Here is an 18,136-nt window from a genome sequence, read left to right on the forward strand (position 1 = left end):
TGTTTAAACTTTGAAGAGTACTGGAAAACATTCAGCTGAAGGGAGTGATGGTTGAATGAGGGAGCGGGAGGGAGGCAGGGAAGAAGGCAATGATATCCAACAGTGCATAATTAAAGAAGAAAAACCACATGGTACAAACCAGCTTTAAAGAAGTATGTTTATTTAAAACTTACACTGAGACAATTAGTAGCTTTAACAGAGAACAAGATAGCTTCAAGAACATAAAACAAGCTATTTTACAAAGTAATGTCTCAAGGTGTTCTAAATACTACATCTCCTCTGACTTAAAGGGAGATAGTGAGGATTGTATTTTCAGTAGAGTAGGGACTTGGATACTACTAGCCCAAAAAACTCACTACATCAACTTAAACTAAATGTTTATTTTACAAATAACGAGCCCAAGCAGATGGATCATAAAATCTTCAAACATCTAGCAAGCACTACTTTCCACGAGTGCATTACGCAGGAGGATTAAGTTAACAAGTGCTCTACAGTCTGTCTGTGCTTCAACGTAAGACATTTGTAGTGATGGTCACAGAGCAAGACAAAAAAAGCCCTACAAATGTCATCAACAAACAGCAGTGATTTTGCTATCTAATTAAATTCCTTGAAGCAAAATCACTACTAGGTTATATTACTGTTATTATATTACATCACTCAACTATGAGCTGTTCTGTTTCCAATAACCAGAACATAACATTATAATAACAAAAACAAAAAATAGACTATTCTCAAGAAAGTAACAAACTGGAGTGATGAACTGTGCCAAAATGTTTCAGAGTTCAGGTGAGACTGAATTGTTTCTCAAGTATTTTACAGTTAAAGCACCCTCTGGTATAGACAGAGTACTTGCTTTACAATAATGTATACTTTCAAAGACATGAAATGTGGTCAGTATACTATATTTACACTTAATTTGAGAAAAGTACCAAAAAAGAAGTCCCGTTAGTTATGCTTGATTAGATCAAATAACTAAAATATACGATTCAGCTCATTTGTCTACATATAGTATAGTGTTATTAGAATTACGAAGCAGAAAATGAAGAATTTTAAACATACCACATGCTACACTAGTCAAGAGGTAATGAGGAAAAGTGAGCCCTAGAAACTGCCTTACTAGCAGCCTGATGGGTTTAAAAACACAAAAGCACACGAATCTTCCATAAACACTATCTTTCCAGCTTCAAATTTCTGTTCCATACTAAAAAAGTATATTTAAATTTTTTGGTCCCAGAAATACTATATAAAACCAGGTGATCAAAACAAAACTGATGTCATTAATTTTAAGAGTTTTCAGCAAAAAAGTTATTTTTGAACTGGCACAGCAAAAGCAAGGTTGAATATCAAGATACACAAGACTAATCATGCAAACAACTGTAAGTGGGATGTGTTACTTAAACACTAAGCTCATGACTGACATTCTCAATATACACCACTGATTTTTTTAAGCCATGGTGGGGTAGATATAGTTCAAGGATACCCAGTCTAAGATATAAGTAGCCTCACTCAAAGTTATATACATATTACTTTTTGGTATAATGACTTCCTCTCTCTTCTACAAACATAAGCAAAAGCAACAGCAATAAAACAAAGGTTTGCTTGAACACACATTAAACTGTCTTTCTAAAGTCATGTTTTTAACTGCTTACATTACCAAAAACCATCTTTTAAGTTTTCATCAAAAAGGAAATTTCTTTCCCAAGGAGTTATTTTAGGCCTGATCCTTGTAATTAGAATCTTTCCAAATACTCTGGCAAGTTATTTCCAGTTTAGAATTTCAGAATGTCAGCCTTGAACAATTTAAGCAAATCTGGTTTCTTTCCTTATTAACAAGTTAGTTAGGATACTTCAGAAACACAAGTTATTGATGTGAAATCACACATGTGAATTCAAATATAAAAATCAGAAATTCCAGAAAACCTGCACACATCATCATGCAATGAAGGACTTACCCCTTCTTTTCAGCCATGGCCTAGGCTGCCTGCTAAGTTAAAAAAACAACAGTTTCAATAAAGGTTTTAAAACCAGATTATGCCTAAATCTTATGAGTTATAATTTTTGTCACACCATGTAAAAAAAACACAACCCCACCAAAGACTTGGTAATGATTATCTCAGAAGACAACTCTGAGAACAAAAAACAAAAACACATCACACCCTTCTAGTGAAAAACTATCAGAGTGAGATATTAAATTATTTAAACACAAGAAAAGGAAGTTTGCTAGCATGGTCTATTGGAGAGAAATGAGAACTTTATTCAATGAGCTTCACTTAATGATTCACTCTTACTTGCATAGACCTCTCACAACTAGGAATTAGTGCTTCTCAGAATCCAAATGGCTTTTATTAAAATGACTATAAAGAAATGGAAATTGAGAAGAAGGTAGTGGTGGGGTAGGATAATATATCCTTATATGTAGAAATAGACTTGCAATTTCCCACACCCACTCTAGTCTAAATTAAAGGGATTTAAAGTTGATTTTCAACTTTAACACATCACACATTTATTAAAAACTTTTCTCCTAGGCAGGGATACTAATTTAAAAATTTCAAGTTCTTAGTATAGACCCAAGAGCTAAAACTATTAGTCTTGCAGCAAATAGCCAAAATTTCTGGTTGTGCTTTTTTCTTTCGGTATTTGATCACTAATAAGGTTAACTATAATGGACTAGGAAAAAAAAACATGACTGCACTTGGAATTTGACTTTAGAATGGCATTTCAAAATGTCTAAGAAGGTAAAGACATTCCTTAAGAAACAGGATAAATCACTGGGCAGGTGGCTCTTTGGGACACCAAGGTGGGAGGATTGCTTGAGGAAAGGAGCTTGGGACCAGCCTGACCAATAAGGTGAGACTTCATAGCTTAAAAAAATAAAAAAACAAGAAAACTACATTGCAAACTGTTAGGAATCTTTTATACTGAGCACTAGGAGTCAATTTGAGGCCAGGAATGGTGGCTCACATCCACAATCCCAGCACCTTGGGAGGCCAATGGGGTGGATCTCCTGAGCCCAAGAGTTTGAGACTAGCCTGGGCAACGTGATGAAACCCCATCTAAAATACACACACACTCACACACACAAATCAGCTGGGCATGGTGGCACATGCCTGTAGTCCCAGCTACTCAGTAGGCTAAGGTGGGAAGATGGCTTGTATCCAGGAGATGGAGGGTATAGTGAGCCAAGATCGCGTCCCTACACTCCAACCTGGGTGACAAAGTGACACCCCATCGCAAAAAAAAAAAAAAAAAAAAAAAAAAAAAAAAGTCGATTTGAGTGCTAACTTTTTTAAAGTTCAGGAGACAGAGAATTAGAACAATGTATAAAACTAAATAAAAGATAGCTTCAGTGATCTTTTTAAATTTTTATTTGAGACAGCATCTGTCACCTAGGCTGGAGTACAGTGACATGATCATGGCTCACTACAGCCTCAACCTCCTGGGCTCTGGTGATGCTCCCTTCTTGGCCTCAAGTAGGAGGGACTACAGGCCCATGCCAGCCACCATACTCAAGCTAATTGTTGTACTTTTTGTAGAGACAGGGTCTTGCTATGTTCCCCAGGCTGGTCTTGAACTCCTGAGCTCAAAATTTGCCCACCTCAGCTTAGCCCAAAGTGCTGGGATTACAGTCGTGAGCCACTGTGCCCAGCTCATAAATCTTTAGGAGCCAAAATTATGTACCCAAATTTGGTATCCTAGGCTCAGGCAAAGTTTAAAAGTGTAGAGCAACTAGATAAAATGTAACAATCAGGGCCAGAAATAATAAGGCTTCTCTTTAGTAACATTTCTCTAAATTGTGACTTCTTTCCCATTTTGAAAAAAACAGTTCTTGTAGGAAGTAATAATGGGCCGGGTGTGGTGGCTCAAGCCTGTAATCCCAGCACTTTTGGGAGGTTGAGGTGGGTGGATCACCTGAGGTCAGGAGTTCAAGAACAGCCTGGCCAACATGGCAAAAGCCTGTCTCTACTAAAAGTAGATAAATTAGCTGGGCGTTGTGGTGGGCACCTGTAATCTGAGCTACTCAGGAGGCTGAGGCAGGAGAATCACTTGAACCTGGGAGGCAGAGGTTGCAGTGAGCAAAGATTTTGCCACTGCACTCCAGTCTGAGTGACAAGAGCAAGGCTTTGCCTTTTAAAAAAAAAAAAAAAAAAAAGCCAGGCACGGTGGCTCATGTAATCCCAGCACTTTGGGAGGCTGAGGTGGGTGAATCACTTGAGGTCAGGTGATTGAGAAAACCTGGCCAACATGGTGAAACCCCGTCTCTACGAGAAATACAAAAATTAGCCAGGCGTGGTGGTACATGCCTGTCATTCTACTTGGGAGGCTGAAGCAAAAGAATCACTTGAACCTCCTGGGAGGCGGAGGTTGCAGTGAGCTGAGATCGAGCCACTGCACTCCAGCCTGGGCCAGAGTGAGATTCCATCTCAAAGACAAAAAAAGGGAAAAACGAAAATTCTATATAATATGCATTAAAGCAAAAATTAAAATGGAAGGCATTGAGTGTCGATTGTCATAGGCATTATTTACACTCATTAACATATCCTCAAATTATCCTGCAACTCCTGAAAAAAAGTGTTTAAAGAATTTTTTAAATGCCTTTCTCAGTCTACACTAATACTTTTCTTCTTACAGAAAGAAAGTTCACACATGTGACCTGCTGTGTATTTAGTCAATCAGCTAAAGATCCATACTTTTGCCAACTACCCTCACCTCAGACCGAAGCCTTAAAGTCTATAAACAGCTGCTAATGAAAAACATTCAAAAAATGCATGAGCCAATCACAAATTTCTCATCAGTCACATCTTCTAGAAATGAAAATGGCATTTCTAGATAAACATAAGAAAGTATAATGCAAACATTCTCAAACCATCTTGCTGAAATATTGAGCATTTTCATCCAAATTTCATCTCACTATTGCACATGCCTCCTGCAGATGAGGGCTCAATGCATAAGTCCGATCTTGCCAAAATCAATCATTTCATGAAAAATGAGAAAGAATATCAAAGTAAATGTGCAAATAAAATTGGTGCTTAAAGCATGTTCAAAACAAGTCCCCAAGACAAAGGAGTTATAACTCGTTGGCAGAAAAACAGCCAAGCAACTACACCTGATTTTCCCATTTGTCTTTAATAAGATCTTATTTAGCTAGCACAAACCAACCAAAGACAAAGATTGCAAGCTAACAAAACGACCATGTATTGAACTGAGTTTCCCATTCTCTAGTTTTAACTGTATTTCCTTTATATGGGGTAATAACCAGTTCACGTAGAAAATAAGTTATTGACATACTTTTTCAAGTAACAGCCTGGGTATCTTCAGCTTCACGAAATGGGTATAACAGTTTTAAGCTGCACACTTGAGAGAGCCTAGCATTCAATCTGAGAGCTTGGCACCCGCCGCATGTTTAGGGCGTGACGATGTATCTCTTGCATCTGTCTGATGCGGTCCTTCTGCCACATTAGGTTTTGAGGCATGGGATATCTCTGCGTGCCATGCAAGTATCGGTATGGGATCCTCACGTGACAAGCAGTGGCTCTACAACGAGGTTGTGGCATAGGAGGAAGAAGCATCCACCTCTTCCTCTCCGCACAGTATCGGTAGGCTTCTTTCCGATACTGCTTATCTATATCATCACTGTTTTTCCAGCCTCCAATAATGAAGACATCATCTTTGTAATAGCAAATGGCTGCTCCTTCGATGCTCAGGACTTCTGGAGGCAAGCTTTCAAGGATCTCATCAGATACTTGGCTGGCAATTTTTCTTACTGCCTCTTCGTTTTCTAAACAATAACTCTTGGGACAACATGATGCTGTCTGATAAAAGTTTGAATTGACCACAGACATCTGGAAAAAGCAGTAATTGTCAATAAGTGGCAAAGATTCCACATCTTGCCACTGTCGAGTCTCTGTATCATAGCAAGTAATTACAGCCTTTAGTCCATCTTCAGTGTCCCGGTCCACAGGAGTGCGGGCAGCAATGTATACAAACCGGTCTTCAATGCCTAGTGCTTTGACATCTCGAAGAATCTTTGGTGCCGATTCCAAGTTGTGCCATTTATCAAGCTCAGGATTATAAACAGTCACATCTTTAAAACCAGGACTAAAGTTGCCATGTCCTCCAATGCTATAGAGCTTCCCTTTGACTTCTGTTAGCCCAAAAGAATGCTTTCTTGTCATCAGACTACAAACATGTTCCCATGTATTCAAATTTGGGTTATACCTTTCTACAGTTTTAGCAAACCCTGGCTCCATTGATCCCGCAACATACACGTAGGATTCTGTTACTGCAACAGCATGTCCATCGAGGTGATTATGAATATGTGGCAGGTTTACCCATCTATCCTCATCAACAAAATATCCCACACATTCACTTAAATAGTCCCCTCCTTCTGACACACCTCCAATAACCATGATCACATCCATATTTTGCCCATAACGAGGCAGTAGTGAAACATGAGACGTGGGGAGCTGGAATGTGCCAGATTGTATATTCTCAGCTCTCAGAGCATGCCTCTCCACTGCGTCGGCCACCAACTTGACGCAAACTTCATTATTGGCTACCAGCCTCTCTGGTTTGACATGTCGTGTAAGGTAGGTAGGTTTCATCTGGGACAACCTGAGCAATTTAAAAAGTTCTTCAAAGTATCTCTCTCTCTCTTCAGCATTTCTCTGAACCCATTTCAAAACGGTTTCAAAGAGAACCTCTTCAGAATCAACCGTAATTTCCAAATCTGAAAGCCAGTCTCTAATGAGATGGAAAGGTAATGTATAAAATTCTTCATCCTGAATCACTTTGTGGAAATTTCTCCGTATCATATCAGCAGCCTTCAGAGCAAGTTGGCTCAGGGTGTACATGTGGGCTAAGCTATGAATTGCCACACAATTTGAGAGATGAAGTTTTTTCTTAAGAAATTCTCCACAAAATTCTTTTAAACGAATTAGTAGGAACCTAAAATCAAGAAAAAGGGAAAAGATTAATTTTTCAAATGCACATATTTCATGTGGTTCCTTTTTTTCTTTTGAGACAGAGTCTCACTCTGTCGCCAGGCGTTAGGCTGGAGTGCAGTGGCACAATCTCAGCTCACTGCAACCTCCGCCTCCTGGGTTCAAGCAATTCTCCTGCCTCAGCCTCCCAAGTAGCTGGGACTACAGGCACGCACCACCACGCCCTGCTAATTTTTGTATTTTTAGTAGAGATGAGGTTTCATCATGTTGGCCAGGATGGTCTCGATCTCTTAACCTTGTGATCTGCCCGCCTCGGCCTCCCAAAGTGCTGGGATTACAGGCTTGAGCCACTGCGCCCGGCCACATTTTTTTTCTTTTTTTTTTTCAGACAGGGTCTCACTCTGTCACCACGTGGGAGTGCAGTGGTGTGTTCTCGGCTCACTGCAACCTCTGCCCCCTGGGTTCCAGCGATTCTCTTGCCTCAGCTTCCCAAGTAGCTGGGATTACAGCTACCTGCCACCATGTCCAGCTAATTTTTGTATTTTTAGTAGAGGTGGGGTTTCACTATGTTGGCCAGGCTGGTCTCAAACTCCTGACCTCAAAGTGATCTGCCTGCCTCGGCCTCCCAAAGTACTGGGATTACAAGTGTGAGCTACCATGCCTGACCTACATTTTTTTTTTTCTGAGACACAGTCTCACTCTGTTGGCCAAGCTGGAGTACAGTAGCACCATCTCGGCTCACTGCAACCTCTGTCTCCCCCGCTCAAGCAATTCTCCTACCTCAGCCTACCAAGCAGCTGGGATTACAGGCATGTGCCACCATATCTGACTAATGTTTGTATTTTTTTTTTAGTAGAGATGAGGTTTCACTATGTTGGCAGGCTGGTCTTGAACTCCTGACCTCAGGTAATCTGCCTACCTCGGCCTCCCAAAGTGTTGGAATTACAGGTGTGAGCATCCCACCTGGCCACGGCCTACCTTTTTAAAAAATTATTATTATTATTATTATTTTAGAAATGAGGTCTCACTATATTGTCCACACTGGTCTTGAACTCCTTACCTTAAGCAATCCTCCTGCCTCTGCTTCCCAGAGAGTTTTGGATTACAGGTATGAGCCACCATACCCAGTCTATGGTCATATTTTGAGAGCATCTAAATTATATATATTGAAATGGTTAATCTCATTTTATACACAAAATCTGGAAAAAAAAAACCCACCCCCAAATTAGGAAATATTGTGCTGGAAAAGGATTTTTAAAAGCACATACAGGCCGGGTGTGGTGGCTCAAGCCTGTAATCCCAGCACTTTGGGAGGCCGAGGCGGGTGGATCATGAGGTCAAGAGATGAGACCATCCTGGTCAACATGGTGAAACCCCATCTCTACTAAAAATACAAAAAATTAGCTGGGCATGGTGGCACGTGCCTGTAATCCCAGCTACTCAGGAGGCTGAGGCAGGAGAATTGCTGGAACCCAGGAGCCGGCGGTTGCGGTGAGCTGAGATCGCGCCATTGCACTCCAGCCTGGGTAACAAGAGCAAAGCTCCGTCTCAAAAAAAAAAAAAAAAAAAGCACATCGTATAGGCTGGGCATGGTGGCTCACACCTGTAATCCCAGCACTTTTGGGAGGCTGAGAATCACTTGAGCCAGGAGTTTGAGACTAGCCTAGGCAACATGGCAAAACCCTGTCTCTTAAAACACAAAAATTAGCTGGGCTTGGTAGTGGGTACCTGCAATCCCAGCTACTCAAGAGGTTGAGGGAAGAAAATCGCTTGAACCTGGGAGGCGGAGGTTGCAGTGAGCTGAGATTTTGCCACTGCACTCCAGCTTGGGTGACAGAATGAGATTCTAGCCTCAAAAAGAAGCACATACAGAGCTGGGCATGGTGATGCATGCCTGTAGTCTCAGCTACTCAGGAGGCTTAGGCAAGAGGATTGGTTGAGGTCAGGAGTTCAAGGCTCTAGTGAGCTATAATCGTGCCTGTGAATAGCCACTGCACTCCAGCGTGGGCAACAAAGCAAGACTATCTCTTAAGAAAAAAAATACATAGGCCGGGCATGGTGGCTCATGTCTGTAATCCCAGCACTTTGGGAGGCCAAGGCAGGCAGATCACGAGGTCAGGAGTTCAAGATCAGCCTAGCCAACATGGTAAAATCTTGTCTCTACTAAAAATACAAATATCAGCCGGGTGTGGTGGCAGACGCCTGAAGTCCCAGCTATTCAGGAGGCTGAGGCAGGAGAATGGCTTGAACCCAGGAGGCGGAGGTTGCAGTGACCCAAGATTGCATCACTGTACTCTAGCCCGGGTGACAGAGCAAGACTCCATCTCAAAAAAAAAAAAAAAAAAAAAAAAAAAAAATATATATATATATATATGTATATATAAAAATCATATTTATATAAGATATATTTAAAGTATTATTATATTATAGTTTATATAATTACATATATATGAAATACAAACATATATATATGAGAAAACACAAAACGGAGTTTTTATTTTAGGAGACAAGTTTTCACTATGCTGCCCAGACTGGAGTGCAGGAGCTATATTCACAGGTGTGATCACAGTGAACTACAGCCCCAAACTCCTAGGCTCAAGCAATCCTTCTGCCTCAGCTTCCAGAGTAGCAGGGACCACAGGCACATGACACTAGATCCAGCTGGAGTTTTTTGGTTGTTTGTTTTTGGTTTTTGGGATGGAGTCTTGTTCTGCTGCCAGGCTGGAGAGCAGTGGCACAATCTCGGCTCACTGCAACCTCTGCCTCCTGGGTTCAAGGGATTCTCTTGTCTCAGCCTCCTGAGCAGCTGGGATTACAGGCACACACCACCATGCCCGGCTAATTTTTTGTATTTTTTAGTAGGGATGGGGTTTCACCATGTTAGCCAGGCTGGTCTCAAACTCCTGACCTCAGCCTCCCAAAATGCTGGAATTACAGGCATGAACCACTGCGCCCAGCCAGGAATTTTTAATTATATAAGGTTTCATGAAACATATTTAATAAAGTACAACAGTCCCATACTTTATTTTCACTTTGATTTGTCCTTGGCAAAGGCAAATCCCTATCCAAACTTGTCTTTGCCGTTCTTCCCTAATTCCTTGCTAGTCACCAGCCTCATGCTTTTTGTTTGTTTTTGGTTTTTTTTTTTTTTTTTTGAGACGGAGTTTCGCTCTTGTTACCCAGGCTGGAGTGCAATGGCGCGATCTCGGCTCACCGCAGCCTCCGCCTCCTGGGTTCAGGCAATTCTCCTGCCTCAGTCTCCTGAGTAGCTGGGATTACAGGCATGTGCCACCATGCCCAGCTAATTTTTTGTATTTTTAGTAGAGACGGGGTTTCACCATGTTGACCAGGATGGTCTCGATCTCTCGACCTTGTGATCCACCTGCCTCGGCCTCCCAAAGTGCTGGGATTACAGGCGTGAGCCACCGCGCCCGGCCTGTTTTTGGTTTTTTTGAGACAGAGTCTCACTGTCACCCAGGCTGGAATGTAGTGTGCAATCATGGCTCAGTGCAGCCTCAATTGCAGTATCGACTTCTTGGGCTCAAGTGATTCTCACCTTTACCTCCCAAGTTGCTGGGACTACAGGCAAACGCCACCACACCCAGATACTTTTTTTTTTTTTTTTTTTTGTAGAGACAAGGTTTTGCCATGTTGCCCAGAATGGTCTCAAACTCCTGAACTCAAGCAATCTGCCCACTTTAGCCTCCCAAAGTGCTGAGATTACAGGTGTAAGCCACCACACCCAGTGCACTAGCCTCTTTTTAAATGAAACAAGGTCTCAGTGAAAGGACCTTATGCTATAAAGTAAGAGCCAGGCAGGAACTTGTTGGGGGGTCTCTTCAGTCAGGTATCAGAAGAAACAGACTTTCTGCTAGAGGTTTTATTTTATTTTGAAAATTTTTTTCCAGGAGCATAGATTTAAGATACCCTGAATACATATACTCCCTATGTCAGAGGTTTTAATCTCATCACCAGAGCTTTTTCTTCGGGCAGCCAGAGGGGATGGAGTACTCAGAAGATCTGTCCTGAACTGGGTTCTCACTAAAGCAGGGATGCCACGCAAACTCAAACATCTGAAGAAGCAGGATACAACACAAAAACACAACAAAAAAACATGTGTAGAGGCTGGGTGCAGTGACTCAGGCCAGGCACAGTGGCTCAGGCCTGTAATCCCAACACTTTGAGAGGCTAAGGCAGGAGGATCACTTGAGGTCAGGAGTTCAAGACCAATCTGGCCAAAATGGTAAAACCTTGTCTTTACTAAAATAGAAAAATTAGGCCAGGCTCAGTGGTTCATGCCTATAATCCCAGCACTTTGGGAGACCACGGTGGGTGGATAATCTGAGGTCAGAAGTTCAAGACCAGCCTGGCCAACATGGCAAAACCCCAACTCTACTAAAAACACAAAAATTAGGGCCGGGCGCAGTGGCTCAAGCCTGTAATCCCAGCACTTCGGGAGGCCGAGGTGGGTGGATCATGAGGTCAAGAGATCGAGACCATCCTGGTCAACATGGTGAAACCCTGTCTCTACTAAAAATACAAAAAATTAGCTGGGCATGGTGGTGCGTGCCTGTAACCCCAGCTACTCAGGAGGCCGAGGCAGGAGAATTGCCTGAACCCAGGAGCCGGAGGTTGCGGTGAGCTGAGATCGCACCACTGCACTCCAGCCTGGGTAACAAGAGCGAAACTCCATCTCAAAAAAAAAAAAAAAAAAAAAAAAAAAAAAATTAGCCAGGTATGGTGGCATACACCTATAATCCCAGTTACTTGAGAGGCTGAGCAGGAGAATCACTTGAACCCGCAAGGCGGAAGTTGCAGTGAGCTGACATCGTGCCACTGCACTCTAGCAACAGAGTGAGACTCCATCTCAAAAAACAAAAACAAAAAATACAAAAATTAGCCCAGCATGGTGGCGGGTACCTGTAGTCCCAGCTACTCAGGAGCCTAAGGCAGAAGAATTGCCTGAACCTGGGGGCAGAGGTTGCAGTGAGCCGAGATCATGCCACTGCACTCCGGCCTGGGTGACACAGAGAGACTCCATCTCAAAAAAAAAAAAAAAAAAAAAGTGTAGGTTAAAAAACAAAACAAAGTGATTTGGCATGTAGCTGACTAAATATTGTCTGCTCACCTAAATTCATTTAAAGGTAAATTAAAAAAACCCCACAATCATTTCAGACAAATTCTTAAATCTGGCAGCAATCAGCCTGAGGATAGCCAATTTGAGACCACTGCTTTAAAAAGACTAAGTCCCCAGAACTAAGAAAAACTTTAAAACAAGATTAAGCCAGGCGCGGTGGCTCAAGCCTGTAATCCCAGCACTTTGGGAGGCCGAGGTGGGTGGATCACAAGGTCGAGAGATAGAGACCAACCTGGTCAACATGGTGAAACCCCATCTCTACTAAAAATACAAAAAATTAGCTGGGCATGGTGGCGCGTGCCTATAATCCCAGCTACTCAGGAGGCTGAGGCAGGAGAATTGCCTGAACCCAGGAGGCGGAGGTTGCGGTGAGCCGAGATCGTGCCATTGCACTCCAGCCTGGGTAACAAGAGCGAAACTCCGTCTCTCAAAAAAAAAAAAAAAAAAAAAACAGGATTAAGAATCACTTCATCAGTTCAGGCCTCTCCCAATTCAGTAACCATTTATTAGTGACTGTGCTTAGTAACTATCTTAACTATAATATGAAGATGAATACGGCAGGCTCCCTTCACCCTTTTAAGGGAACATATCATTTTAGAGATAAAGCAAAGACAAAGTGGAATGGTAAGGAATATAGCGGCTCCCAGAGACGTTTGGGTGCCAGTGTCACCTGATTCCCAGGCTGTCCTGGGCTCCTAGTTTCAGCACACACTCCAGGTAATTCAGAGACATGTTCCCTTAAGTGTCTGGAAGCAATGCTTTATGAAAATAGCTGTCATATACTAGGCATCTGTCATGTGAGGGGCATCAGGCATATTCTATTAGTATATTTCTGATCCTTACAAGTGCCCAGTGAGGCAGGCATGATCATCAACAGTCAGAATGCATTTAGGGGTAGGAGTGGAGGGTCCTGCCTTAGAACTGATGGGAAGATTAAATGTGATGGCTGGCTGCAGGGCATGTCAAACAGTGCCTGACAAAAGCCAGCTGCTTAGCCTCTGACAGGCTGAGAGAAAAGTTTTGAGTAAAATGCCTGGAGCATCCTATCCTCTCTTCTAACTCCCCAGTAGAGCAGGGGCAAATCTTTCAAACTCAAGATCATATGACAGAATCAAACACAGCTTGGGTGAGTGCAATGACCCTTTTCCACCCATTTTCAGCAACAACCCTCTCTCCCTCAGAGCTATGCTCAACCCACTCCACCTTCTCATTGATGACCCAGCCTCTTGAGAAAACAATCAGGCAGGAACTTCATCTGCCAGCAGCTGTACCCTATATTCTGCCTTCGCAGTCCAACCTTTCCAATTTTAATATAGACTTTATACTGAAACAGAGTATTTCACACAAAAATATACTTCTTTGACATATTCAGAGGGGCTGAAAGCACAGGACTCTCTTTGAAGAGCTGTCTTTCGTGGGGGAGATTTGTATCTTTAGAGAAAATCCACATTAGTGAGGTAAACAGGCTTTCTCTGAAGCCCCCTCCCCCCAGATCTAGGAAAGATGCACTCACAGGAAAAACTAAGGAGGCTAAGGTCCGACACTTTAAATCTATTCTTTGTGACAGGATACATCTATTCTTTGTGACAGCTGCTGCCTAACATGACAGCCTGTGGTGCCGTGCCTTCCTCTCCTGGCTCTCCCATAACCTGTCTTGATGCACTCGAAGTCCCTATTCTTTCTGTAACCACAGGATGTTCTAAAAATGTCAGCCGCTCTTAAGAGTTTTATTTTGTCTGACTCTCGAGCACACATTTGCCTGTAATAATCTTACACTTTTCTCTGTCCTATAACCTGTCTTTTAAGAATGTCAGCTATGATAAGGAGAAAAGGGATCACCCTTCTTCTACTCCTACAGTTCCCTTCTTGGCTGCAAGGACTTTACTCCTGCAATCACTCTTCTGCTCCTGTAACATCAATTACTCCTCATCTACTGAATCGTTTTCAGCAGCAAACAAACATGCTCTAGTATCTCTTACATCGGTGGGATTGCCTCCCCCCCGAAAAACATTTCCACGTTTGTACCATTTTTCTGGTCCTCTTTATAAAGCAAGGCTTAACTAGCTCTTGTCAATGGCAATAATGACCTGCAACCATCACTTATGGGTTGACAGAGTTGACATGACTCGCTACTCCCTCCTTGGCATCCTTCCTTTCTACGTTTCCAAGAGATCAGTCTCCTTTTTTTTTTTTTTTTTTTTGAGACCGACTCTCACTCTGTTGCCCAGGTTGGGGTGCTGTGGCAAAATCTCAGCTCACTGCAACCTCCACCTCCTGGGTTCAAGCAATTCTCCTGTCTGCCTCAGCCTCCCGAGTAGTTGGGATTACAGGCACCTGCCACCACATCCTGCTAATTTTTGTATTTTCAGTAGAGACAGTTTCATCATGTCGCCCAGGTAGTCTTGAACTCCTAGTCTCCCAAACTGCTAGGATTACAGGCATAAGCCAACTCACCCAGCCGGCTCCTCTTTCACATTCTAGAGAACCCCGGGGTTCACTCCCTAAGTAATACCATCCAGCCCCTGGGCTTTAGTTACCATTTATATGCTAATTTCCCCAGTTTGTATCTCTAGCTCCCCTGTGCTTATATTCAACTGCCCCAGGCACCTCCTTAACCAAATCCAAACTCCCGATCTTCCTCCCAGATTTGCTCTACTGCAATCTTTCACATCTTAATAATTCCATCCTTCCAATTGCTTGGGTCAAAAAGGTAGCAGTCTTTTTTTTTTTTTTTTTTTTTCTTTGAGATGGAGTTTCGCTCTTGTTACCCAGGCTGGAGTGCAATGGCGCGATCTCGGCTCACCGCAACCTCCGCCTCCTGGGTTCAGGCAATTCTCCTGCCTCAGCCTCCTGAGTAGCTGGGATTACAGGCACGCACCACCATGCCCAGCTGATTTTTTGTATTTTTTTTTAGCAGAGACGGGGTTTCACCATGTTGACCAGGATGGTCTCGATCTCTTGACCTCGTGATCCACCCACCTCGGCCTCCCAAAGTGCTGGGATTACAGGCTTGAGCCACCGCGCCCGGCCCAGGTAGCAGTCTTTTCCCCTATACCCCACATCAAATCCAGCAGCAAATTCATCTCATCAAACTTCAAAATACATCTAGAACCAGAGCACTTCTCATCACCTTTACTTCTCCCTCCTTAATCCAAGCCTCCACCACCACTGCCACAACCACCTACACTAGTCTCTCTGTGTTTGCCCTTGTTGCCCCCTCCTCAATGCCATATCATTGTTTTTTTTTTTTTTTTTTTTTGAGACGGAGTTTCGCTCTTGTTACCCAGGCTGGAGTGCAATGGCGCGATCTCGGCTCACCGCAACCTCCGCCTCCTGGGTTCAGGCAATTCTCCTGCCTCAGCCTCCTGAGTAGCTGGGATTACAGGCACGCGCCACCATGCCCAGCTAATTTTTTGTATTTTTAGTAGAGACCGGGTTTCACCATGTTGACCAGGTTGGTCTCGATCTCTCGACCTCGTGATCCACCCGCCTCGGCCTCCCAAAGTGCTGGGATTACAGGTTTGAGCCACCGCGCCCGGCCCCATATCATTGTTTTTTGTTGTTGTTGTTTTTTTTTTTTGAGACAAGAGTCTCACTCTGCTGGCCAGGCTGGAGTGCAGTGGTGCAATCTCGGCTTACTGCAACCTCCTGCCTCCCAGGCTCAAGCGATTCTCGTGCCTCAGCCTCCCCAACAGCTGGGATTACAGGCAGGCCACCACGCCTAATTTTTGTATTTTTCAGTAGAGACGGTGTTTCACCATGTTGCCCAGGCTGGTCTCAAACTCCTGACCTCAAGCATCCACCCACCATGGCCTCCCAAAGGGCTGAGATTACAGGCGTGAGCTACCGTGCCTGGCCGCCACATCCTTTTTCAACACAGCACTATTCTTCAAATCAGGCTGCATCATTCCTCTGCCCCAAACCTTCCCATTTCAATCAGAATAAAAGCTCATGTCCTTCCACAGGCCATCAAGGCCCTATGGGATCTGGATCCATACCCATTACCATCCTGGGGCTTCTCCTGTTCCTCTCACCAGGCATCCCTCTGACACAGCCACACTGGCTCCCGCTGTTCTCTAACACACAGCAAGCTCCTCCTCAGGGCCTCTGTACCTGTGTCCCCTACCTGACACACTCTTTACCTCCCTCCTTCGGTTCTAAGCAAAACGTCTTGTTCCAGAGGCAGTCTCTACCCACCCAATTTGAAAAACACTTCCTTTCCCCCAGCACTTTCTATGTACTTCCCCCATGCTGTATTTTTCATCAGTGATAACCATCATAACAGGCTATACATTTTACTTATTTACCGTCCATCTACCAACGTAAGTGCGATAAGGAAAAGCACTTTTGTCTGTTTTGATCACTGCTGAAACCCTAGTACCTCAGAATCCTGCATCTGAGTGGATGCGTTTTTGTTAACGAATCTGTAAGATGATAATTGCCAAAACAAACGCCTCCCCATCTCTATAAATGGTATTACCTGCCTTCTTTTTTTTTTTTTTTTTTTCCTTGAGATGGAGTTTCGCTCTTGTTACCCAGGCTGGAGTGCAATGGCACGATCTCGGCTCACTGCAACCTCCGCCTCCTGGGTTCAGGCAAATCTCCTGCCTCAGCCTCCCGAGTAGCTGGGATTACAGGCATGCACCACCATGCCCAGCTAATTTTTTGTATTTTTAGTAGAGACGGGGTTTCACCATGTTGACCAGGTTGGTCTTGATCTCTTGACCTCGTGATCCACCCGCCTCGGCCTCCCAAAGTGCGGGGATTACAGGCTTGAGCCACCGCGCCCGGCACACTATTACCTGCCTTCTAACCCGTCCCTGGAGCATCCATTCTTGCTCCCTACAACCCATTTACCACAGTGGCAGACTAATATTTAAATACTTAGATCATTTCTTTACCCAGCTTCCTATCACACTCAGTGAAACCCAAAGTCGTTATTCCAACGCATCTCACGCATCCTTTTCCTTTTCCTCCACTAGATAGTCTCACTGGACTGTATTTTAAGGCTTTTCTCTAAGCTAAACTGGATCCTGCCCGAGGGCCTTTGCGCTGTCTGTAATGTTCATTCCCCATCTTTGCATGGTCAGTTATTTTTTTGACATTTAGAGGTCGGTCGAAACGTCACCTCCTCAGAACGGTCTTTATTCAATCCGCATCTTTTCACTCCTTTTGAACGTCCGCACAACACTTAACACATACTGACTTTCCTTTTCATCACCTTCGTCCCAACACCCAGTCAGTATGTGAGCTCCCTGGGTGCGGGGCGCCCTCGTCTGACCTGCGGGTGCATCCTCCTCGCCCAGCTCTGTGGCTGCCCCCCAGCAGACGCTCAGCAAGTGTGAACCCAATGCGCCCACTCAGGACTCGCGGGCTGCCGTGGCAGGCACTGCCCGCCCGTCCGCTGGCGAGCATCTCCCACTCTCCGCGCCCGCCGCCCTCCGCGCTCCTGCCTCCCTCGCTTACCTGTCGGCCAACTCCAGCACCTCGTGCACGCTGCCTGTGCTGACGCGGATGCGCCCGGTGTACATATACTCGATAACGGCTTCCACTGTGTCAGGTTCGGGCCCCGGCTCGGAGCTCCACTTGCGCATCTCCACCCGTCCCGAGCGGGACTCGGAGAACTGGCCCGACAGCAGGGGCGTGAAATATTCGGTGGCGGCGGCCAGTACCGAGCGGTGGGCCCGGAACTCGCGGCCTCCAGCCCCGCCGAAGCACAGGGTAATGTCGCAGAAGAGGCCCTGGCGCCGCTGCTCGTTCTGCCGCCAGGACAGCTCTGAGCAGTGAGAGCTACACTCGAAATCCTCGGCTTCTGGGCCCGGATCGCCCCCGCTCGCCTCCATGGCAGAGATCCCCGGCCCAGGCCCGAAGTCCACCGTGCCGCTGCCTCGGACTTCCGCAGCCAGTCCTGCAGAGCCGGCGGCGGCTGTCTCCATGCTTTCCATCTCCAGCACCTGAAGAGATGCAGCCGCGGCCGCCGCCGCCGCTGCCGCCACTGCCGCAGCCGCCATCTTGACGCTACCGCGCCCGGCCTCCGCAGCCTTGGAACGATGCGGCC

At 44.7% G+C, this 18,136-nt stretch overlaps 1 protein-coding gene across 1 annotated transcript; it reads right to left on the reverse strand.

Annotated features, from left to right (window-relative positions):
* Positions 1 to 143: 143 nt before the first annotated feature.
* On the reverse strand, positions 144 to 18,136 carry KLHL11 (kelch like family member 11). Its single transcript, XM_003942864.4, has 2 exons — positions 17,545 to 18,136; positions 144 to 6,945 (listed from the first exon to the last, which is right to left on the reverse strand). Exons 1-2 carry the CDS (start codon positions 18,087 to 18,089, stop codon positions 5,364 to 5,366), a joined length of 2,127 nt encoding a protein of 708 aa, XP_003942913.3. The 5' UTR covers positions 18,090 to 18,136; the 3' UTR covers positions 144 to 5,363.

Source organism: Saimiri boliviensis, chromosome 17 (assembly GCF_048565385.1).
Source record: "Saimiri boliviensis isolate mSaiBol1 chromosome 17, mSaiBol1.pri, whole genome shotgun sequence".
Classification (NCBI taxonomy): domain Eukaryota; kingdom Metazoa; phylum Chordata; class Mammalia; order Primates; family Cebidae; genus Saimiri; species Saimiri boliviensis.